Source organism: Camelus ferus, chromosome 13, assembly GCF_009834535.1.
Source record: "Camelus ferus isolate YT-003-E chromosome 13, BCGSAC_Cfer_1.0, whole genome shotgun sequence".
NCBI lineage: Eukaryota > Metazoa > Chordata > Mammalia > Artiodactyla > Camelidae > Camelus > Camelus ferus.
In genome coordinates, this window is record NC_045708.1 from 48482021 (window position 1) to 48506814 (window position 24794).

Sequence of the window (24794 nt, forward strand, 5' to 3'; positions counted from 1 at the left end):
TGTATGGGGGACATACAGTTTCTAGAAGGTTTAAAAATTCTGCCTGAGAAAACACATTTCCTACACTTTTGCATGACTGCAATCTAAAAAAACAGCAGAACTGGTTCACCGTTCCTTCCTCAAGATATTGTCCATGTAGACAAAGACAAACTGTACTGTGAGAAGAGATTGCCAAATAGAAGCCGTTCCTTCATTCTTTCACTCATTCATTCACTCAGCAGATGGTGACTGAGTACCTGCTGTTTGACTAGTGCGTGGACCCTGGACTCGGGTTACAGAAGTGAACGACGGTCTCTCTTCTCGTGGAGCTTGGTGTCCGGAGGGGAGGCAGATATAAACAATTGATTTGAATATGTCTTGACAAGAAGCTGCCGCTTACTGTGTTTCCATTGTGCTACTTAATTCTCACTGCAACCTTGTAATGCCCGTTTTTACTTTATACACGAGAGAGTTGAGGCTTGGGGAGGTTAATAACTTATCTAAGGCTAATCAGGTAGTAAGTGGTAAAGCTGAGGTGGACACCCAACTTGTGGGCTTAACCATTTTGCCCTACTGATAAGCCGTAATGGATGAAAATGGACAAAGTGACTGTCCCACTTCCTACAATGTGCTAAATGAACGTGTGTTTAAATGAATGAAAATGCTGAAGGTTGCCCCCAAGGAGTTGTGGGTTCCTTCTTTAAAAGAGAAAGAAATAAGATCCCCTGAAAAAGCATATCTTTGGATCCCTCAGCAGCACTTTGCACGTTTTCACTTTCATCAGCTGCGATAAAATTAGGGTTAGTGCAGGATTTATAATATAATCCTATAATTAAGCATCTAGTAGGCAGGTCAAAACATTTTATACTAAATAGAAATTAAATTCAATGTAACCTCACAGAATTTTTAAAAATACAAATATGTGCTTTAAGTCATCTCATTTAATTTAAAATGTATTTCAAAATGTGTTTTCATAGCTTTACTAAAACAGAATTTTTTTAATTAAAAAAAAATTTACTGGATTAAACAAGTCTTCCTATGTTCAGACCCTGTCTCCGGCTCTTCCTGGCTATGCTAAGAGGACTTAGCGTCACTTCCAGAAGTTGTTCAGTGTGATGCCCTCACATGGGGAGGAAGTGGCTCAGGAGATTAATTTCCTTCTGCTGTGTTCCTTCAGGTCTCCGAGTGCAGCTGGCCCATCAGGCAGGCCCCCAGTCTGCACAACCTCTTCGCTGTGTGTCGGAATATGTATAACTGGCTACTGCAGAATCCCAAAAACGTCTGTGTTGTCCACTGCTTGGTGAGTGCCCTTGTGTCGTGGCTGTTGTGGCTGTCATTTGTGGTGGTTTGGTTTGGTCAAATACAAATGACTTTAACACAGACTGGTGAATGGGTCATGCATAAGTTGAATAAGCATTTAGTAAGACTCTACTTAAGAACTAGGTGATGTGAGGGATAGAAAAATGAGAGGGAAATGGATTATTCTTGCCTTAAAGCTTGAATACCAGTGGGAGAGGCAGATATGTGCCCAACCCACATCCTGCAGGGCCTCTGGAATGTGCTAACTATTATAAAAATGGGAGAAACAAGAGCTGTGGGTGCACAGGCAAAAATGCCACTGAGTTCTGTGTGAGTAGAGTTGACATAAACACACTGGAATATTTTTTTACCTTTATGTTTGAATAAAAATGAAATAAAAACACCTGTACCCTTGTAAGTTGTCACATAGACTGACTGTATTTTATAGCAGTTCCCAGTGGGACTGATGATTTTTCTGACCACTGACTTCTTAGAGTCCCTTTCCCCAGTCCTTCCTCTGGAGGCTTCTTACCTATTGTTTAAAACTCAACTTTAGGTAAAATCTTTCTGACTCTTTAGAGTATTTTCACAATATGGACCTTCCCACTGTGTATCTTTGTCTTTGGTGGCATTTAATACACTGCATCATCAAAAGCTGGTGACTTGCCAGTTTTCCTGCTAGACTATGAGCGTCTTGTGGGTAAGAAGTGTGCCTTTTTTAACCTTTGTACCCCAGGGGTGAAAGATCTGAGTAAATGATTGAATCCATGAACAAATGAACACACAAATGGAATCTGAGCATAAATACTGGAACTGTTTATCACTTCTATAAACTTCAGGGTATATATTTTTTTGCTATAATCTTAGTTGGTGATTTTCCTCCTCTTTCTTGAGGGCCAGTTGGCTAAAAGAGGAATGAAAACTGAAGAACATTTTTACTTCTTTCCATTTCTGATCCCCAAACTCTTGACATTAAAGGAAGAACACTTGGCGTTCATTGGAGTTTAATGTGAAAGACCAAAGAGTTTTCCTTTTGGAGGCAGAACAGACTGTGTAATAGGACAGATTATTTTTAGAAACTAAGTAGGCTTTAGGTACTTTTCTCTTCATTCAAGAACTTTCTAAAAATTCAGAGAGCCTAGGTCTGGCAACTTAGTGAGGGACAATCACTCAAGAGAGAACAGAGGCTCCCATTTCTAATGATGCAATTATAATGAATAAAAACCCAATGAAGACGAAAGAAGAGGCAGGCAAAGGGTTATGACACTGTAGCCTGCTCTGTAGGTTTACTAAAAAAGGATGTATATGAGTTGGAAGTCTGCACTGAGTCTTTGGAAATGGAATTGAAGCTGGAGGTGGGAGCTTTTATTTTTATTCTAATAACACAGGGAACTAACTATATTCAATATCTTGTAGTAACTTATGGTTAAAAAGAATATGAAAATGAATATATGTATGTTCATATATGACTGAAGTATTGTGCTGTATGCCAGAAATTGACTCAACATTGTAAATTGACTATATGTCAATAAAAATGTATTAAAAAAATAAAAATTTTTATCCTATATATTCTGCTGTTTTATAAAAAATAGCAAGCATATACTTATCTTTTAACTTTAAAAAATGAATAAAACTTTAAAAAAGACCTGCATGGCAGAGAAAAAGGAGGGGAATTGTATCCAAGAGCCATGAACCTGTTAAAAGAGTGTAGGAAGGCTACATTCTAAAAAGAAACAAGGTTGAGAAAAATGCCTTTTTAAAAAAACAGTCCTTGGAGTAAGGACAACAACAGATACTTGAGGCAAATGGTATAATCTTAAATCCTTCATTCTGTTCCTTCATTGGGAGAACGAATCTTAGGCTAGAAAGGGAGTAACAGTGATAATGAAGATGAAGTTGATAGTGAGACAGTTAAAGAGCATCGCAGTACTTAAAGATAATCCACTCTCTAGACTTAAGTTATATGACAGAATGCTAAAAGCACTTGGAAAAGCAATTATGGGTTCCTTATGTAACATGAGGAAACCGAAAGAGGTGCCAGGCAAACAAGCAGAGGAGACTTTTCCCAAAAGACAGGGGAGGTTGATACTGGAAAGTTACAGGCTGGTGAGCCTGATGACAGTTCAAGGCAAAATTCAAATATAAATTCTGCACAAATGACTTTAAGCTCTTAGAAAAAGGGAGTCCACATTGGTTCATTATGAACACATGTATCAAACCAACTGAACTTTCAGAACATGACTAGTAGCTTATTAGAGATAGTTTATTGGATTCCTGCAAGACATTTCCCAATTTCTTATATTCAGGATGGAGAAATTTGGGCTAGATTGTTATACATTTAGTCAAATACTGGCTGCATATTGCTTCCAAATCTAGGCAGTTAATGGATCAGCAGCCTCCCAGGGAAAGGTTGCATTTGGTTGACCTTTTAATTAACAACTTTGATGAAAACGTGGAGATCAGCTTAGTTTTCTCAGACTGGGAGGATCACACAGTGAATCTGGATTTTAAAATTTTTGCAGGTTGGTCATCTAGGAGAAACTACCAGTGTGAAATTAAACACAGGATAAATGTAAAGTCCGGAATTCTGGTTCTAAAAGATTAAGTGTATTTGTCTATTAGCTTAACACATCATCTGAAGAAGAGCTAACGGTTTTAGTGGATAGAAAGAGCAATAAGAGGTTACGGTGAGATTTACCTTGCATTTAAACTGGGTTAGCCTGGGGTTATGCTAATAAAAGCATAGTGTTCTAACCACACGAAGGAAGATACTTCCTCCCTAGTTTGGTCAGAACACATCTTATGTCTTGCATTTCACATCTGTGCAGCACATTTAGGGCTGTTGTTTTAAAACGAGTCTGTTCAGAGGAAGTACGCCAAATGATGACGTCTCTTAAAGTGGAATATCAGGGAAGGAAGAATGGAAGGGATTATGTATTAGGTTTCTTCAGAGAAACAGAACCGATAGGATCTGTGTAGAGATATACATGTAAGAGAAGATTTATTATAGGAACTGGCCAAACGATTCCAGAAGCCTAGAAGTCCCACAGTCTGCCTCCTGCAGGATGGAGAACCAAGAAAGCTAGTGGTAACATTTAGTCCATGTCTGAAGGCCTGCAAACCAGAGGGGCTGCTGGTGTAGAACCAAAAACTGAGAGCTCCAATATCCAAGAACAGCAGATGATGGAAGTCCCAGCTCAAGAAGACAGAGAAATCGCCTTTCCTTTGCCTTTGTGTTCTCTGCAGGCCCTCCACACACTGGGTGATGCCAGCCCACTGTGATAAGGGGGGATCTCTTCACTCAGTCTCCTGATTCAAGTGCTGAGATCTCTTCCAGAAGCACCCTCACAGACACTCCCAGAAATAATGTTTTCCCAGCTCTCTGTGCATCCCTTAGCCCAGCACAGTTGACACATAAAATTAACCATCACAGATCGGCCATGTTTTCAAACGTAGAAAATAGAAAAGTTGATGGCATGGAGAGTATTTCAGAAATGTGAAGGGTTGTCCTGGGGAGGAAGGAGTAGGTTCACTCTCTGAACTGACTGAAGGGAGAATGAAGATTGTTCAGTGGAATAGACTGCAACTCAGCATATTCAGTAAGGAAGAACGCTGTAGACTGTAGCAGGAAGCTCCCTGTCATTTAAAGTATTCTAGAAGAAGCTGTCAGGAATGTTATTGTGTGCATTCCTGTGTTGGCTGCGGTGGAATCAGGTGAAGCTTCTTTATTTATATGAATCTAGGAACATACTTTGGGTAAAATATACACACAGCATATTCCAAAAAGCAGTATTTGCTTCACCTGTGAACTCTACCTTTGGCTCTCAACTGAGAGACCTCAACTGATCCTACAAGTCCAAAGCTACTTTGAAGACTAGATTATTTTTCAGTAAATATCTACAAATCAAATTTATATTGCTGGGTTTCTTAGGTTAGTAGTAGAGAGTTGATGGTCTCCTAAGAATACGTCTTCCCTTGCTGCTTTGTGATTTAAATAGCTGGGATGGATTCTGGTTTTCATGAAAACTATGTTAATGAACTAACACGCACCCCCAGTTAAGAAGATTTCTCTCCTCCCCTCCAACCCTCGCCCCCAGTCTCTCTCTTCTAATTGCAAGCACAGCCATTCTCAGTGCTGTGGCTGATTGGTCCTGGTTATGACCAGTTCATACATTTTCTCTGATAGGATGGACGGGCAGCATCGTCAATTCTGGTTGGTGCTATGTTCATTTTCTGTAATCTCTACTCGACTCCTGGCCCAGCTGTTCGATTGCTGTATGCGAAGCGACCAGGAATCGGACTTTCACCATCTCACAGGAGGTAATGTAAGCTAGAGGCAGGGCAGGTGCAGACGTGGTCTGATTGGTATCATGTAGCTAAAACAGGGAAAAAACCTTTTTCAGATAATGGACGTATTATCTTTCCTTTAGTGACAATTGCTTCTTTCTCTTATTTAAATTGCATCTCCTTACATTCTTTTGAATTATCATTCTGATGATGAAGTCTGATTTTTTCCCAAAGCCAGCCCTTAACTGATACATTTACTCTGCTGGATCAAACAGAGATAGATGTTCAAACATTGAGCTCATATAAAACCACCATAAACTTTTTCATCTGATAAATACCCCTTTATCAGCTCTTTGGAGGGAAGTGTGGCAGTGCCACTAGCTAAAAAATTTTCCTAAATTTTCGGCAGTATTCTCTTTTGCTAGTTAATGTTTAAGGAATTAACACAGTAAATGTTTATTATAGGTTAATATTTTATGAGAACAAATTTTATAGCAAACTGGTTATCTCTCCCGGTGTGGTCAGCACCAACAGTACGTCTTCTGTTTTAGGTACCTGGGCTACATGTGTGACCTCCTCGCGGACAAACCCTACCGCCCTCACTTCAAGCCTCTCACGATTAAGTCCATCACTGTCAGTCCAGTTCCCTTTTTCAACAAGCAGAGAAATGGATGTCGCCCTTACTGTGATGTACTGATTGGAGAAACCAAAATATATACAACCTGTGCAGATTTTGAACGAATGAAGTAGGTCATGATACTTTCCTTGACTTCTTCTTGCAAATTGCTCAATTCCTATGTAAGTTGGGTCCCATTCTTCCTTTGAGGACCACATCATTGTGAAATAGCTGATATTAAAAAAAAAGTTCCACATAGGTGGTAATCACAGAAAAGCACACAGCCCCCTTTCAAATGGTGATACAGCTAAGGGACCGACATGAGCTACAGTGAGGGTTAGGACAGTGGTGTGGGGTAGAAGAGCTGGACATTTAAGGGGGAGATGACCTTGGGGAGATTTGGTGAGCATGGCGGGAGAATCAGGAATGAATGAGGTTTCTAGGTGAGCAGCTGGGTGGATGCTAATGTAATTTTAAAAGTTACATAATCTGTAATAGAAGCAGGTGCCGGTGAGAGGTGGTAGGGGATGCGGAGAGAAGGGAGGGGATAATAACAGAAAATGAAATTAGTCTGAAATAGATTGAATTTCAGGATTGGTATCCAAGACCCTCACAGAGCATTTCATTGCTGTTTCTGTATTGATCTTGGTTGGGTTTATTCGTTCTCTCTCTGTTTTCATTATTAATTCAAAGTTGGGGAAAGGTAAATACACCGGGACAACATGTATTTGAGGAAAATGATTTTTGCAAGTGGGCAATTGATTTATCGGAAGCCTGGATAGGATAGAGAGAGGGGGGCCTGGCATAAGACCACCGGCATCCCGTGGCGGAACCAGTTTGCACCCGATTGGCACTGGCTGTGCTCCTGACTTTGCTTAGGATGGGACGGGGATGTGCACATCCATGAGCCCTCTGTCTCAGAAAACATACACAACTGTGCCTTGAATTCTAACAGGCAGAACAGTTCTCAGAGCTTTCAGAGATGCTCTTCCTGGGTTATAATATTCAAGTTCTGCTCGAATGAAAATTTTGCATTTCTTCCTTAAAAAAAAGATAGAAATGATTCCTGGGTTCAGGCCTGGGCAAACAGGTCCCTTGGCTAGAGCCACAGAGGACTGTACCTTTATACCTGTGTTACTGCACCAAAGTAGTCGCTTTTTCAGTGTATGTTTCTGTCTCTGTTTAAAGAGAATACCGTGTGCAAGATGGGAAAATCTTCATTCCCTTGAGCATCACCGTGCAAGGAGATGTGGTTGTTTCCATGTATCACTTAAGATCAACCATTGGAAGCCGGCTACAGGCGAAGGTATGATTTCAGAAAGAATCATGACCTAAGCTCATCTGATCCTTTAATAGGAGTGTTTCAGAGTCTTTTCTCTATGTCACTTTGGGCTTGAGTGATTTCCAGTTTTAGAATCAGAAAAAGCATGAAAAGATTACTTATGCCCATCCCCCTCATTTTACAGGGCAGGAAACTTAAGACTCGGAGGTGGTGACTTGCCCATGTGATTTTTGCCAGAAGATGGCAACCCTAGAACTAAAGAAGGGCAAACCTTGCTTTTTACAAGGTTGTGCTTTTTTTTTTTTTTTTTTAAAGTGCCCCCTTTGCATCAGTGTGAGCAGAGATATTTCTATTAAGGATGTGGGATTAAGTCATTATACTTTTCCAATTTTTAAATTGAGATAAAGTTAACCGAACATAAAATTCATCCTTTAGAACTGTACAGTAGTTATTCTTAGTATTTTTAAAAAGTTGTACAGCACTGCTATCTAATTCCTGAACATTTTCATCAGCTGCAAAGAAACACTACACCTATTAGCATCCATCGTCCATTCCTCCTCCTTCATCCCCTAGGCAACCAGGGATCTACTTTCTGTCTATGGATCTGCCTATTTTGGGCATGTCATATAAATGGAATCATACAATATCTGGCCTTTCGTGACTGGCTCCTCTCACTTAGGCTGATGTTTTCAAGGTTCATCCGTGTTATAGCATGTATCAGTATTTCTTTATATAATCAGGTAATGTTCCATTGTTTGGCTGTACTACTTTTGTTAATTTCTTTATCCGTTGATGGACATTTGAGTTATTGCCACTGTTTGGGTATTGCGAATAATGCTGCAAGTAATTGCATTAAAATTCTTTTAATTTATTGAAGTACGGTTGACTTAAAATGTTACATTATTTTCAAGTGTACCACATAGGGATCCCATATTTTTGTAGTTTACATACCATGCAAAGTAATTATAAAATATTGACTATATTTCCTGTGCTGTACATTACATCCCTGTGACATATTTATTTTATAACTGGTAGTTTGTGCTCTTAATCCCCTTCACCTATTTCACCCCTCTGCCCTGTGGCAACCACTAGTTTGTTCTCTCTATCTGAGAGTCTGTTTCTGTTTTGTTATATTTATTCATTTGTTTTGTGTTTTAGATTCCACATATGAGTAAAAATATATAGTATTTATCTTTCTCTGTCTGACTTATTTCACTAAGCATATTACCTTCCAGGTCCATATATATGTATGTATGTATGTATATATATAACATATTTTATTCTTTTTTATGGCTTATACATACATACATACACACACACACACACACACACATCTTCTTTACCTAGTCATCTGTTGATGGGCACTTAGATTGCTTCCATATCTTGGGTATTGTGAATAATGCTGCTATGAACTCAGTATTAAAAATAAACTAACAAAAAGCCAAACAACCAAAGTTTAATATGGACAGAAGATCTAAATAGGCATTTTTTTTCCCAAAGGAGATATACAGATGGCCAACAGACACATTAAAAAAAGCTCAACATTACAAATCATTAGGGAACTGCAAATCAGAAACACAATGAGATATCACCTCGCACCTGTCAGAATGGCTATTATCAAAATGGGAAATAGCAAGTGTTGGCAAGGATATGGAGAAAAAGGAACCCTTGTGCACTGTTGGAGGGAATGTAAATTGGTGCAGCCCACCTGTGGAAAACAGAATGGAGTTTCCCCCTAAAATTAAAAATAGGACTACCATATGATCCTGCAATTTTGCTTCTGGGTATCTATCTGAAAAAAACAAAAACACTAATTTGAAAAGATAATAGGTACCCTAGTTCATAGCAAGTAATTGCATTTTAATTCATCAGATATTTGCTAAGGGCATGCTCTGTGCCAGCCATTGCCTAGGGGTTTAGGATCCACAAGAATAAGACAGTATCCATGCCATTAAGGAGCTCAGCATAGCAGGGGAAATTCACATATGTACAAACATTATAGAGATAGGGTGAGATGCTACCATGGGAGCAGTTTGTTTTATCCAGTGGTGGCTGAGAAAGGCTACAGAGGATGTGGACTTTCAAGGTGGGCCTTGAAGGATGAGTTCATTGAATTGGAGCAGGGGTATCCTGGACAGAAGGAATGGGATGAGTCAAAGTATGGCAGGGTGCAGGAACACAGGGCATTAGCAGGTGAGGAAGTGGCTTGCCAAGGCAGAGCTCATGGAGAGGAGAGGCTTAAAATGAAGCTGGGCCAGCCTCAGATGAGATCATTTAATAATCACAGGAAACAAAGGCTCAGATGTAGAATCAGTTGACAGTGGGTGGCTTCCCAAAGTATAATCTTTTGATCTGATTCCCTTTTCACTAATTGATTATAATGTGCTTCTCTCATATTTTTAGGTGACCAACACGCAGATATTCCAGCTTCAGTTTCATACAGGATTCATTCCACTGGACACAACTGTTTTAAAGTTCACCAAGTGAGTGCTGTTTGGACAAAAAAACCCTTTTCAATCCAAACTGCTGTAAGATGCTGGGAGTCACATGTCCCAGGCTGTGCTGCAGCTTTCCCTCGAATCCTCTGCTGCAGGACTGTTGAGTGTGGCTGAGGAACACACAGAAGCTGGTTGCATCTTATAACTTTCAGTTGGGTATGATTTATCTTAAACACAAGTGGATCAGCCTTCAAATAGAAAGGTCTAAAATACCATGTGAGGGGATAAGAGTGAACAAAGAGGAAACAAAGTTTCAGTACTGTGATCCTTTGCATCTATATATCCTTTTGTGTTTTTCACAAAGGGAAGGCAGTGTCATTAGCAGTAAGATAGGAACAGTGACCCATCAGAATGGATGCCAGGCCATAGCGCTGAAGCAGGGTCCTGGGGGACCCCCATGCACCAGATACTAACCCTTAGCTGCTATATTATAATGTGGTCTAGGAAACTCAAAGGAATGGCTGAAGCTAGGGTGATAGGTGGGAGTTGCTGGGGTCAAGATAAGAGAAGACACTCAAGAGCTCAAGATGATGGCTGTGGGCCTGTTTCACTATTTTAACAACTGATTTGACCATGTCGGTGCATGCTGGCTGGGTGTATCCACCCTGCTCTGTAGAATGCGATCACATGCTGCAGTGTTCAAATTCTATGAGTAGGCAATATTCTCTTCTTTTCTGTAGATAAGGAAACTGACGCTCAGGAAAGCAAAGTTTCTTCTCTGGTTAATGGTTGATTTTTCCCTAGAAAGGAGACTCAGAGTTCACCTAAGAATCACCCTTCAGTGGTTTCTGTGCTGATCATCATACTGGTTCCACTGTTTTTCACTGATCTTACTCTTTTAAACCCCTATCTAGACCTGAGTTGGATGCATGTGATGTACCAGAAAAGTACCCTCAGCTATTTCAGGTGACTCTGGATGTAGAACTACAGCCCCACGACAAAGTGATAGACTTAACCCCACCGTGGGAACATTACTGCACAAAAGACGTCAACCCCAGCATCCTCTTCTCTTCTCACCAGGAGCATCAAGATACTCTAGTCTTAGGAGGTATGAGTCACCTGGTGGCTTTGTGTCTGGGACGAAGCCTCTGGCTTATTTATCACATTGACTTCCTTCCTGCGTTTCATTGATGTCTTTGGTCTTGCAGGACAGGCTCCGATAGACATCCCTCCAGACAACCCCAGGCATTTTGGGCAAGGTGGCTTCTTTTCCACTCTCTGTTGGCAAGGTACTTCCAAGCATTTCTTTGAGTTACGTGGTTAGGTGGTTAAGTCACGTGGTTCTTCTATAAAGGGGATTAGTCCTTAAAGCAGCCTGAGTAAAGCAGCACTTAGAATTCTGTCACCCATCCAGGGTCCTCTGTATTTCACATTCCTTGCTCATTCCTTTTCCAAATCAGCAGCTTCCCTACTTTCAACTCCACAGATGCTCTCAGACTGAAGCAAAAGGCCATCTTAAGCTGAACCCTACCTTTTCTGTCTATGCAGTGTTTCAGATCACATCTGTTCTGGGTTTATGAACAAGCACGATGTTTTCTAGGATCTCCCTTTAGGCTGCTGACAAACAAAGAACTTAACAAAGGACTCTATCTCCTGCCCTTAAATAAATATTCAAAAAATATAAAATCTGGCATTCCCCCCCACCCGCCTTCAGGGCTCTAACCACTAGCAGGGCAGAGCTGAGCTTCTGTGGTGCAGTGAAGGCAGACACTTTGTCCACATATCTCTGCTACTTGCTTTAACAACCTTGGCAGAAATTGGGCTTGATCGCAGTGTCCTTTTCTGCTGAACCTGGAGATGTGTTTAGAATCTTTCCCAATGTGACACTTCAGACATTGGCATTCTGAGTGATACCTGTTTGCCATCCTTGCTTTAGAGTTTGCTGAGGTTAACTGCAAGTCTTCATGTAGAATTGCTTAGTAAGGACTTTCTCTAAGAAAGGGGTAGGAAGCTGGCTTTGGGGATGGTTTACTTAAAATCCTCTTGATTGACCTGCCTTTGCTGTGTAAACATAAGGCAGTATTTCTGTGGCCTACACAGAGTTTTCCATACTTGGTGAAAAAAATTGTTCATAGAATTCCTTTGAATTGAAAGGCTTACTTTCAGAATTTTCTACTAGAAATGAGATCAACATTTAAAATTTGGAAAACCCAGTGAAACCTAGAAGCAGATAGATGTCCCAGTCCCCTCTTGGTTTCCCCTAATCTTTCTTCCCCACATAAGGGCTTTAAATAAAACTTCGCTTTTACTCTCCACTGCTATTCTAGTAAGTAATTTAGAAATCACTCCTACCAGGCTATGAAATAGGTTTCAGATGAATGCACAATATTTTATCTGAACCCCACAGAGCCAGGTGGGTTTAAGAACGTTGAATTTTTTTGATTTTAGGAAGGTGATATGGTACATAAACTGCATATTCTTAGTAATCAAACACGTTAATATGTCTGCAGTGAAACATAACCCATAACCCTGAGTGAAATCAGTGGAGACTGTAAATACTTTCACGTCAGTTCCAGTCAGATTTTTCCACCAGCTGAGTTTGCGCCACGCTTAGGGAAACTTTTCCTTTTTCAGAGCTTTTTTGCATTTCCAAATTGGGGATGAGGGATGTGGATCCATGCTTGATTTGGAATGTGGCTCAACCTGACAGTAAATAACAAATTTCAGTTGGGGGTCTGTCTCAAGGAGGGCCTGGAATTCACTCACCAGCCTCTCCATTCCTCCCCCAGAAGAGGCCTCTTTCCTGCTGCCCATGTTATGCTGAAAGTATCTCTTCCCTGGTTGGTGTAAGGACCAGCCTGAGCAGAGCCATTCCCTCTAGTCACTTACTAGGTCTGGGATTCCCTTCTGCTCCAGACTGTGGGAGAAAGGCCTTGCTTGGGGCTGCAGGCCACATGGAGAAGAAAAAGACAGTGAGAGGAGGCAGTAAAGGACCAGGAGATAGTTTTTTTCCAAAGCACTTAGCATAGTACTTGGAAAAGAATACGATTGTAATGATGATGATGACAATAATAATTTAAAAAATAATAAAAATCACTGAAGCACTACTTACTATATCCATCTGAGCACTTCCCATATATCATCTCATATAATTTTCACATCATGTGAGTTAGGTTCTATTTATTACCCATTTTTCTGAGGGGAAAACCAAGGTGCAGAGAAGTAAAATAATTTTCTCAGTGTCACAGAGCCAGTAAATAGTGGAAATAGGATTCAAACCCAGGCTGACCCTAGAGTTCTTGCTCTTCTCTCCTATGATCTGCTGCCTCTCGGGTGCTCCACAGGTAGTAATCGAACATAATGTGAAAAACATCAAGTTTTTCGTGGGTAAGGGTCTAAAAGCACTGCCTTCTCAGGCTGCCCCTTCTCTCTGTCTGAAGTTGTGTGCATACACTCTACCAAAAAGCATTCATTCTGTGGCTAGCAAGTAACTGTCTCCCGGCATGCTGGCCTTCCTTAGATCAGAAATCGGAGAAATCATTCTGTGAGGAGGACCACGCTGCCCTAGTGAATCAGGAAAGCGAGCAGTCGGACGATGAACTTCTGACCCTTTCCAGTCCACACGGCAATGCCAGTGGTGACAAGCCTCACGGCGCCAGGAAGCCCAGCAAGAAGCAGCAGGAGCCGGCTGCCCCTCCGCCCCCCGAGGATGTGGACCTTCTGGGTCTAGAGGGGTCTGCAGTGAGTAAGAACTTCTCTTCGCCAGCAGCTCCTCCCACCAATTCTGAACTTCTGAGCGACCTGTTTGGGGGTGGAGGTGCCGCCGGCCCTGCCCAGGCTGGACAGTCGGGGGTGGAAGACGTATTTCATCCGAGTGGACCTACCTCCACCCAGTCAACGCCACGCCGGTCTGCCACCTCCACCTCCGCGTCTCCAACGCTAAGAGGAGGAGAAGGTAATTTTTTCCATGCTGTGCTGTGCCTCTCAGGGTTGAATGATAACTTTGGGGCCAAGCAGGTAGAATCGAACTTCCCTAATAACCTAGGCTTTTCTGATCTCCCTGAAAGTCCCCGAAAGGTCTGTATCTTCATTTGAATGGGTGCTACAGGAGGAAATAGAAATATTGTCCATTTTGGTAGGATAGTCTAAGAACGAATATTTGAGCTTGTCGCCCTTCCTTTATTATTATTATTTTTTTAAGGGCTTCAATCCCTGAGCTGCTTTAGTTATTTCTGCTTGGATGTGTAGACTGGTGAATTATTATTAATAATAACAGCTACTCTTTGTGAGGTGCTTACTATTTGCCAAACATGAAATTTAACACTAGCCATGAATTCAGTCTTATACAAACACAGTAAATAGGTGCTATTATTATCTCCATTTTATAGTTGAGAAAATAGAGGATTAGGGTCAAATGGGTAGCATACTTCTATACGGCTAGTAATTGACGGGGCTGGGGTCCAAAACTAGGACCCCAGAGCTTCCCCTCAGTTTTCCTGTAATGCCTTCCTGGAATTGTAGTCTTCTGAATACACTTGGGCTGTGCAGAGAAGTACTTAGTTACTTCAAGAGACACTTAAGGGACTCCTGCCAGCAGCCCAGCTGATGGAGCAGAACAATTGGTGCCGGATAAAGAGACTGAGCCCCATAAAGCTCTCAGTTAGTTTCACTCTGCTCATTGCCACAGACTCAACAACCAGTGTGGGGGGTCGCCCACAGTTTTTTGACATTTGCAGGACAGTGGGGTAAGCAGAGGTCCATTAGAGAATCTAAAGAACCAGCTGCCCTTGTCACTTGGTCATCATTAACCAAGATGGCATCACGTTAGGAAGAATAAAGAGGGCTGCCTTAGCTCTCCAGCCGAGTGGTAACCTTTAGGAACTTCCCTTCCCAAGCTCATCCTTCAGTTCTCAGAAGGCTTTGGGCTGGTCTTGATTGAAGGTAGTTCAGCTGGAGGCTTTCTGCATATGAGTGAGCCTCAGAATCATGGAGTGTCGGTGCTGAGGCTCAGGCTCTTTCGTGAGTTAGTGATGCAGTGTGAAGCCAGGGCCCCGAATCCAGGCTATTTCCTCCATGCCGCAGCCGTTCTCACTCACCGAAGTGAACAAAAGCTCTGTCAGGAAAGAAGTCCCCATGATCCAGAACAGCATAGTACTTACTGATGGTCACATTTTAAGACCATGCACCTTGTGTGACTTTCAGTGATTTAATTCATCATAGGCCCATGCACAGAGTTGTGCTCCTGTGTCAGAGCCGGCACAGGGGGCGGGTTGCTTTCAGACATTAGTTCAATCTGTGCCTCGGGTTACAGACTATGAAATTGAGGCTTAAATATATGAATTGACTTGTCAAAGGATACACAGCTGATTAGGGCAAACTTATATCTGGAACTCAAATAGTCTGTCCTCCAAGAGGAAGTAGAAAGAACACTGAGTCCAGATTAACAGGCTTGGATTTGAGTGCAAGGACCGACACATACTTGTGTCGCCTTATTAAAAAACCTTAACCCTCTTTGTTGTAAAATGGGGATAACACTTCTCTATCAGCACTGTTATAAAGACTAAATTTTGAGGTCTTGTGTTGGGAAGTTCACTTTTAGTTATTGGAGAATGCTGTTAATTTAACAGAAGGTGCTATTAAAAGTATACCAAGTAATATTGAGAAGACGTTAGCATCCTCTGCTGATTAGCTTCATACTTACAAATTAGGAAGTGACATCTCACTACAGGGAGCTAAAGGGAATTTTGTCTGTTGCCCAATAATGAGGAATTAAACCCCTTTATATATATGCCACCCTGCCTGGTTTTCATCACACTTATTTCACGCCTGTGAGGAATGTGAAATGCTGCTGGGAAATTCCTGGAATTTGAAGTAGGAAAATTGGAGCATGACTCCAGCCTTGTTATTTACTTAATACTGGGCAAGAAACCTGGCCTTCTGAACCTCAGTTTCATTGTCTGTAGAAGGAAAATAATACAGCTTCTGTCTGACAGGGAGATTTTAAGGGTCAGCTGAGGTATTATGAAAGACAATGTAAACCCTACAGAAATGATATATTATTAACGTTATTGCATTGCTGCTGGAAACCTCAGCTGCCTGCTTTGTTCTTGTCTTAGTTCATTCACAAACTTTTTCTCGCTTCACCACATCTGTGTCTAGTTTCTAGCAAGTTGTTTACAGGCAGTGTTTTGGAAACAGTTTAGTGTCATAGGACACAAGGTGTGATGACAGTTCAGTTTTTGCCACACTCATTTTCTTCTCTTTTCAACTTTCAATGAGCCAGAGACCACAAAAAACACAAAACTAAACAAAACCTGGTGGCGAGGTTTTCTACTGTTCACCTTAATAGCAAAGCTCCCCGGCCTGGTATTTGTCCACTAATTCACTTAATATGAGGACAGTTTATTTACTGAGCATCTCCTATGGTCCAGGCATGGTTTTGCCGCTCACTGATTCCTCTTAGTCTGACTTACTTCATGCTGTTAAGATGCCACAAGTCCATCAGGTAAGTCCAGAATTCTCCTTTGTCCACAAAGGTGGGATTATTCCTGTGTGGTTGGAAATCCTTGGGCTCATCTGTTGTTAACCCTGGTGGCAGTTTAAGGATAGGCTGGGCCTGCGGAGCACCTCAGGAAGGCAGGCAGCATCCTGATTTTTCCAGTATTTGGCCTGGGACCTTGCAAGAGTGACAGCTCTTTAATATTTACTGAATGAATGAACTCATTGTGCAAACACCTTTTTCCTGTTGTTTTCTAGGTGCCACCTTTGACCCTTTCGGAGCACCTGCTAAACCAGCAGGTCAAGATTTGCTGGGTTCTTTTCTGAACACAGCTAGTGCTTCCAGTGACCCCTTCCTTCAGCCTACGAGAAGTCCTTCACCCACAGTGCACGGTAAGGAAGCATTTTATATTGTGTTCAGTGGAACAGTGTTTTCCACAAGATGTCAGTAGGTGCTCAGATATAAAAGCATTCTGTAGGTGTTTTTTATTTTTATTTTCTTGGAAAAGCTATATAATACATTTCTCCTTTGGAAATTAATAATCTACATTCACATATTAAAAGCTCTGAGCTGTCTTACAGGGAGGAAGCCTGCCTAACTTAGTTTTACTCAGCTTTCCTAAAATTTAATTTGACTGTAGGATTTTTTTTTTTTTGCATTACAGCTACATGCACAGAATTTAGGGCACCATTGATTGTAAGACTTATCTTTATTTTACGTCCTGTTAAGAAAGAAGGAAAACATTGCCACTTTTAGTTGATTGGAAGATGTGTACTAGTTGAAGTCTATGAAATGTGAAAGAATATGAGTCCTAAGTTAATAAAATGTGATGTGATGAGCATTCCACACAATTAGGATTCCACAGAACAGTTCAGAATACAGCACCCTGATATGTTAGCCTAGTTCTGTCTGATCTGAAGCCACTGGCCACGTGTGGCTGCTGAGCACTTGGAATGTGGCTGATCTGATTTGAAATGTACTCTACGTGTAAAGCACATACCAGATTTCAACAACTTAGTACAAAAAAAGAATGTGAACTATCTCATTAATATTTTAGATATTGGTCACTTAATAAACTATTTTGAGTATATGAGGTTAAATAAAACATTTTATTAAAATTAATTTTACCAGTATCTTTTTACCCTTTTAATGTGACTACTAGAAAAAATTTTTGATCACACATGGCCCACATTATATTTCTACGTTAGAGACAGGTTTTGTGGAAAGAATTGTAATCGCATCCGTTTGTGAGAGCCAGAGGGTATCGCTTAGGTAACACTGATTAAAACCAAAGCTCTTCAGTGAAGGACAGAGGGCTCTGAGCTGGAGGATTGATGCTCATGCCTGATGTTGAAGGCTATTGGACACCACTGGCCTCAACCTCGAGGGCCATGTATTGTTGAAGACACCCTGAGCCACCCTGGAGAACACAGTCCAGCCATCAGCTTGACTTCATGGAAGCCACACAAGTGCACAAGTTAGATGCGTTGTGCAACTCTGGTCAAACTGTAACGGCCGACAATGAGAAAGCAGCTCAGAAACAACCTTGGTGGCTGATTTACTATTGGTCTTAAGTCTCAAACTACTTGAAGTGGGTCTGCAGGACAACATAGAAGAAATTCACCTCCGACCCTTGAGTAGTGAGTGCCCCCTTCTGAGAATCTCCTGATTGGAAGTTGGCTCCTCTGAGAGGAAAGATACAGGGAGATAGGTTAAAGCCTTGTTGTTGTTGTTGTTCACTTATTTCAAATGTAGGTTACGTCATTGCTCTGCTCAAAATGGCTCCCTGTTTCACTCAGCATGGAAGCCAATGTGTTTGGAATGGCCTATGTAGGCCCTGTGTGCTCTGAGTGCCCGGTGCTGTGACCTCATTTCCTATTCTCTCCTTCCCAGCCACACCGGCCTCTCTGCTTTGCACAGGAGCCCCCTCTTCCCCAGAGATCGGCCTGGCTAATTCCTTCATCTCTTAGATCTTCGCTCAGCTGTCCCCTTCTCAGTGGGTCTACTCTGGCTGCTCCATTTCACACTGAAACCCACCCCCCTGCCTCTACGTTGCATTTTCCTTTCCATTATACTTGTTAACTTCCAGTATACTCAATAACTTACTACGGGTTGTTCATTCTTTCTTGTCTGTCTCTCTCCACTAGAACACGAACTCACAAAGGCAGGGGTTCTTGTTTGTTCGTTTATGAGTGCTTTCCTCATGTCTAGAAGAATTATGGCCCCACAGTAGGGTTTATCTATCTTTCCATGGAATGTGTAACTATAAAATAAATTCACTCATTTTTTCCCTAAGTGTCTTTGTTGCAGAATGGTACTGTTAATAAGGTGAAGTATTTGCCTGACTTTAATACTTTGAATTTACTGTTTGCCTATGACTACTGCCCGTTGTGTCCCACAGGCATGGATTTCATGCTTAGGCACGGTGGTACCGGACGTGGTGCTCTCTAGTGAGCAGGATAGGAGATGTTTATTACCCGGTTTCAGCCAGTCAACACTCCTTGTGGCCACACTTACTTTAATCTGTTCCATGCTAGTTTAATGGAAGAAGTTTCCACTATCCTTGCTGAGAAGGGAATTTTTCTGCTGTTAGTGGGTCATTTGCATCCTCTTCATGTACAGCTGAGACTCAGATGTCAGATTGCCCACCTCTGATTTTCACAAGGCACCCTCAGTCTCTTCTGAAAATCAAGAAATATTGCCTTTGAGTTCTACAAACATTTATTGAACATCTACTCTGAAGAGACTAATCACTTCGGGCATAATTTGGAGAGAAGTCTAAACAAATAACCATAATAAAAGGGGGATGGTATGTAGTCAGTCCCTAGTACATGTTCTGATTGACTCATCACTCTCCATTCATGTCATAGCAGAGGAGAAAACAAAATTTCAGTTCCAAGTTGCTCGTGCCGCATATACTTGTTAATGCCAACCTTACAGCAATTTAAGTTTAATTTCACCTTTTCTTAAAATTGTCTACTGACTTTGTGTTCAGTGTAGAGGTGGGACAGACAAAGATGAATAAGAGAGTTCTCACCTTCCAGGAACTCAGCCTAAGAGACAGACATATGCACAGTTATAATTCACAGTGTAGCTATGGAGGTAAAATAAAGGTGAGCCAAGGATGGAACAGAGACAAGCAGTGTATGGCTTCCACCCACGCTGATGTAAGTGACCATAGATGTTGGCACAAAATAACAACATTGCAGAATGTGGAGAGAGCTCAGAGCAAGAGCTGAATCACTTGGGACCTTGACAGGCCACGTGGGCCTCATGAAAGGGAGAGTGTTTTCCCGTGTGAACTCAGAAAAGTGGACACCGAGCTATCTTGTACTGACTCTTTTTCTTCTCCCCATTTGCAGCCTCCAGTACACCTGCTGTGAACATTCAGCCGGATGTTTCGGGAGGGTGGGACTGGCACACTAAACCAGGTAAAGGTCAGCAGGTTAATTTTGTGCATATTTAACCGGTTGCTTAAACATAATCCTTCACCCAAGATGAAGTGAGTACTTACAGAGTGTCATAGCTCAGCTGTGCAAGTTCCTGACAGCCCGCGTTTGGGCTGGGCTTTTCACGTTGCCCTCAGTGACACGACAGTGCGGCATACTTCACGTTACTTACCTTTTCTAAGTCTCATTTGCTGAATGTCTGCCTTGACGCTAGAGTCTGACAAATCTGGCTAACTCAACCCCTTAGAAGCTCTTGGATTTTTCTGTACAAGTCTGGACCTCAGTTTTCTTTTTCTTTTTTTGAACCTCAGTTTTCTTATCTGTAAAACAGGGTTCATAATTCTTATCCCACACAGCTGTATAAGTTGAAGTGAAATAACTTATCTGAAATTTCTCACACAGAGTAGATGCTGAATAATCTGAATAGACTTCTTTCTTCCCGAAGAACTTGTTTCAGGGCTGGATTTTTCTGTAACAAATCAACTCTCTTTCTCATGGCTAGTATTGTATCTCTTGAGAGCTGTCTGGTGTGATTGTGTTCCTGATGCTGTGCAAGTTACACAACACACACACAATATATATATATATATTATATCCATCTATCTTTATATATATATATCTTTATATATCTATATATCACAGCAACTTTCTAAAGCAGTTGCTGTTTCCTTATTTAACCAATGAAGCCCCGAGAAGTTAAACAGCATGCCAAGGGTCACTCAGCTAGGAAGTGGCAGAACCAGCATTCAGACCTGACTTCAGACGAAGTCAAGTGACACGTGAGGTAAACGCTAGACCTAACAGTTTCCAGGGTGGCCAGGACACAGCATATCCCTTCTCTGTTCCCTGTCCCTGCTCCAGGCCACTATTCACTTAAGTCAGGGGAACAAGGTCTAGCAGCTTCTCACGCAGTTGCAAACCCTGTCCCTGTTTGCCTTTAGAGACAAGGTGAGCAGTAGCTCTGGGTTTCTGAATTTCAGAGTTCAGCCTTGGGCAACTAACTCATTTTCAATGATCTTATTTTTTTCAGGCAGTTTTGGGATGGGGAGCAAGTCAGCTGCCACCAGCCCAACAGGCTCGTCGCACGGCACTCCCACCCATCAAAGCAAACCCCAGACGCTGGATCCTTTTGCCGACCTTGGGACATTAGGTACACACGTGGCAGGTTAAGATATAAATAACACATATGGCTGCAAAGCCTCAAATCTAAACCTTTGGTGTTAAAATAAGCTGGTATTTTTACCAGGGATCTAAAATCATGTGTATTCTTAAGCTGTACTCTAAGACCCGAGATTGGCTCTTCAAAAAAGGCAACAGACTTCAAATACTGGGTTGGAACTCACCCTTGTTAATCCATTTCTCCAACGCCTGATTGTGGAGTAGTAGCATGAATGAAATTAGGACTTCTGGGAACATCTGACAGCAGAGTCTGGCTGCAGCAGAAGTCACGAGCATGTAGGGAAGCGCTGAGAAGCGAGGCTGCTCAGGCAGATTTGTGCCACGTGGGGCAGCCATGCGCCGGCCTTGCTGGGACGTTGCCAGTGAGGTCCTCACACTGCACCCCTCCTCTCTCCATTGACTGCAGTGCCCTCTGGTCACTTTGTAAAACTCCATACAGAAAATAGACTCTCTGGATAGTATTTCCAAAGTCTTTTCCATCAAACGTTTAATCATTGTTATAGAATAAGTGTTTCACGGACAAGTAGTTTTGGAAACACTGGGTTCAGTGGACTTGGATTACAGAGAAAACTTCTGAGAATCAGTGCTCACGGTGATGCCCCCATCCCGACTGGGATACAGGATGCAGGGTTCTCAAACTATTTCACCAAGGAACCTTTCTTCAAGGAGCAGTTCACTGGACTGGCGAGTTCTGAAGCCTTTTCTTCTTCCTTTTCCTTCCTCCTCTGGGCAGTGCAGAGTTGTTCAACAAGGGGAAGGTAGTCCTGACGCAAAGGTTTAAATGAGCCACGTAGATGATTTGGTTTCTCAGAAAGCCCTCCTGAGCCATTTAAGAGCCAAGTTGTCTGCAGGGAATGAGAACATGGCTTCCATTTTATTTTTTGCTGGTAATTGTGTCAGAATCCTGACCTTCCCTTTTGTACTCTTTAGACCTTTTAGGAACCCTCAAAATTATTTTCCCATTTTTGTATCTTAATATCAACCTCAGATTTTAAAATAATAACATTGTATAAAATAGGCAAAGTTCTACTTCAAATAAAATCTTACTCACTGTTCATTCCACAACTATTTATTAAGTGCCGTCTATGTGCTAACACTATTTTAGTAAAAACCAACCAGCCAAACTAACAAAACCAAAACAAAATTCCTGCCTTCCTAAAGCTTACATTCTAGAAGGGAAAGGAAACACAAAACAAATAAACATATAGTGTCAAATAATAAAAATAACTAGTATTTATCTGGAGGTTTTACTATGTGCCAGACACTATATGAAGTGCTTTACATACATCATTTCATTTACTTTTCCCAATAATCTTTTGAAGTAGGGACCGTCATAGTCCTCATTTTGCAGATGAAGAAACAGGGGCACAGAAGTTTAAGTAATATGCCCAAAGCGCAAGGTTTCAGCACCATGAAGACTAGTTCTGGAGCTTGCACTGCAACCCCCATGCAGACTGCTGAGAAAAGAATAAGGCAGAAGGTGATGGGGGGTGATGGGGGGTGATGGATGGGCTGGGGTGTTATATCAGAGATCAACTGGTTAGGGAAGGCCTCACTGGAGAGGTGACCTTTATAGGAAGCTCCTTTTAAAAATCCAACATCATGTCTTGCATTTAGTTGTCATGTCCTTTAGACACCTTTAATCTGGGATCATTCCTCAGCCTTTCATGACATTGATACTTGAAGGGTCCAGGCCAGTGGAGGAAGTCTTGCCTGGTTAACTTTGATCACTTGGTTAAGGTGATGTCTGCCAGGTTCCTTCACTGTAAAGTTACCGTTTTTCCCTTTCGTAATTAATGAGTAACCGGGGGAAATAATTTGAGACTGTTCTATTTGAGGATATCCTGTTCTCCATCTGACTTTTACCCAGTGGTTTGAGCATTCATTAGTGATTCTTGCCTGAAGCAGTTATTAGTATGGTATCTGCAAAATTGTGATTTTCTGATTCCGTCCTTCTTTCTATATATATTAACTAGCATTTCCCTCTAAGGAAGAATCTCTTCTCCTTTCCTTGCTGACGCCCTCCCTCTCTCGCTTCCTAGCTGACTAGTGGATTCTTTTTTGACTCAGTTAGTCATCAAATAGTACTGATACTTACTGTCATGTTCACATCGTCCCACATTTGGTTTGTGAAAGTTCTTTGTTCTGGCTTCTATGTCCTTTTCATTTGATCCCATCATTTTTGAGAACTTTCTTTCTTTATGGCACAACAAGATGTTCTAGGCTTGTCTTGAACTTTTTACACCCCAGTCCTGGTATCAGGCCTTTCCAAGAATCTTCATTCCCTTTTGTGGGTAATGGTTATTTCGAAACCAAAATCTGTGCTCCAAGTGTGTTCCTTGATGCTAGGGTGGCTTGTCATTGCTCTGCCTTTGAGGAGATAGAGATAAGTGATGCATGGCCATTCATATATATATATATATAAAAAATATCATCCAATACCACATGGTGCTTGCTTGCCTCCCCCTATCCCATATATGCATTTTCCATTCCCTTCAGTGTCAACATCAGCAGACAACAAAAATAGTCTCAGAGTAGCTGCATCCACGTCGCTGCAGCAACAGGCCTGCTAAGAGGGACTCGAGAGTTCTCTGCTGTTTTTGGAATGCAGTGCTTCTCAAAACTGCCGGGGAAAACGGTTTCCTAAACCTCCTCATTTTCCAAGTCACATAACTTAGGGAAGTCAAGTGACTTTCCTGAAGCCACACAGTGAACAGGTACACGAGCAAGAGCTACAAGCTAGGATGTTTGACTCCTAGGCAGTTGCTTTAGAGTAAAAATGAAACTTCCCAATTATATAGCTGCAGTTAAGAAAAAACAAAAGATGGTGTCCTTCTCCTGAAGGTATTTTCACACTGAGCAGTTCTGATAAAAACACCTTAGTTCTTCCCACAGATATTTTTATTTAATTGGTTTGGCTGTGGCTTGGGGATAGAGGGTTTTTAAAGCTCCCCGGGTGGTTCTGATGCACAGCCAAGCTTGGTAGCCACTGCTTTCGTGTTTAATGAGGACAGCAGTGGCCTCTGGGTTTAGCTGCTGCTTTGTATTTCTGTCAGTTCTCTGCTTCAGGGGCATTAAAAATTAGAATTGCTAAACATGGGTAGAAAATATTCTGGAAGGGTAGACATCAGAAAGTCCTGCAATGTTGGTGAGCTTGAGATCAGAGTCAGCGTCTACCATGTCCCCCCTGTACCTGCAGCCTGGCGTGTAAAAGCTACTCAGTGAGGTTTCATAAATGACATAGTGATAGGGTTATGGAAGTGTTTTTTTACGTTTTTCAGGCCTTTCCATATTTATTGAATTTTAAAATAATAAACATACATATTCAGAAAGAAGATGTTGAGCAGCCTTAAAACGTAAAATGAGATCCCAGTGCAGAATGCATACCCAGCCTAAGGCATGTGCTGATGTGCTGTTGGCAGGAGGGCCCAGGGGCTTGTGAAGAGGGGCTTCATCTGAGTTAGAGACCGATAGGGGCAACGCCAAACTTCAGGATACAACCTTGTTATTATTACCTTTTTCTACTACCAAGTATTTATTGAGCTCTTATGGTGTAGTGGTGTGTGCTGAGCATATGAACTTTCATTATTTAAAAAAAATACCTCCTATTTGCTTAACTTAGGGATTCTGAAGAACTTTCATATAGCCACTGTGCCTTTATGGTATACCTGTAAGGTAGACATAGTTCAGATTTCACAGGTGAGAAAACTGAGATCAAAGAGGTGAAGGTTTTTAACCAAACTTCAGAAGAGTGAGGATTCTCTGT

General features: G+C 41.6%; 1 protein-coding gene across 8 annotated transcripts in view; it reads left to right on the forward strand.

Moving 5' to 3' along the window:
• The window catches only part of DNAJC6 (DnaJ heat shock protein family (Hsp40) member C6), a 131766-nt gene that overhangs the window by 97220 nt on the left and 9752 nt on the right, over positions 1-24794 (forward strand). For 7 of the 8 annotated variants that reach the window (XR_004325126.1, XM_014556356.2, XM_032494495.1 and 4 more), the window contains 11 exons: positions 1157-1279; positions 5465-5598; positions 6117-6311; positions 7370-7487; positions 9867-9946; positions 10816-11009; positions 11110-11190; positions 13422-13856; positions 16658-16792; positions 19763-19831; positions 20880-20999. Coding sequence is in view for 7 of the 8 variants with exons in the window: in XM_014556356.2 (XP_014411842.1) it covers positions 1157-1279; positions 5465-5598; positions 6117-6311; positions 7370-7487; positions 9867-9946; positions 10816-11009; positions 11110-11190; positions 13422-13856; positions 16658-16792; positions 19763-19831; positions 20880-20999 (1684 nt within the window). In the remaining variant the exon portion in view is untranslated. The remainder of the gene's footprint in view (positions 1-1156; positions 1280-5464; positions 5599-6116; positions 6312-7369; positions 7488-9866; positions 9947-10815; positions 11010-11109; positions 11191-13421; positions 13857-16657; positions 16793-19762; positions 19832-20879; positions 21000-24794) is intronic. The other variant, XM_032494496.1, reaches the window with a different exon arrangement.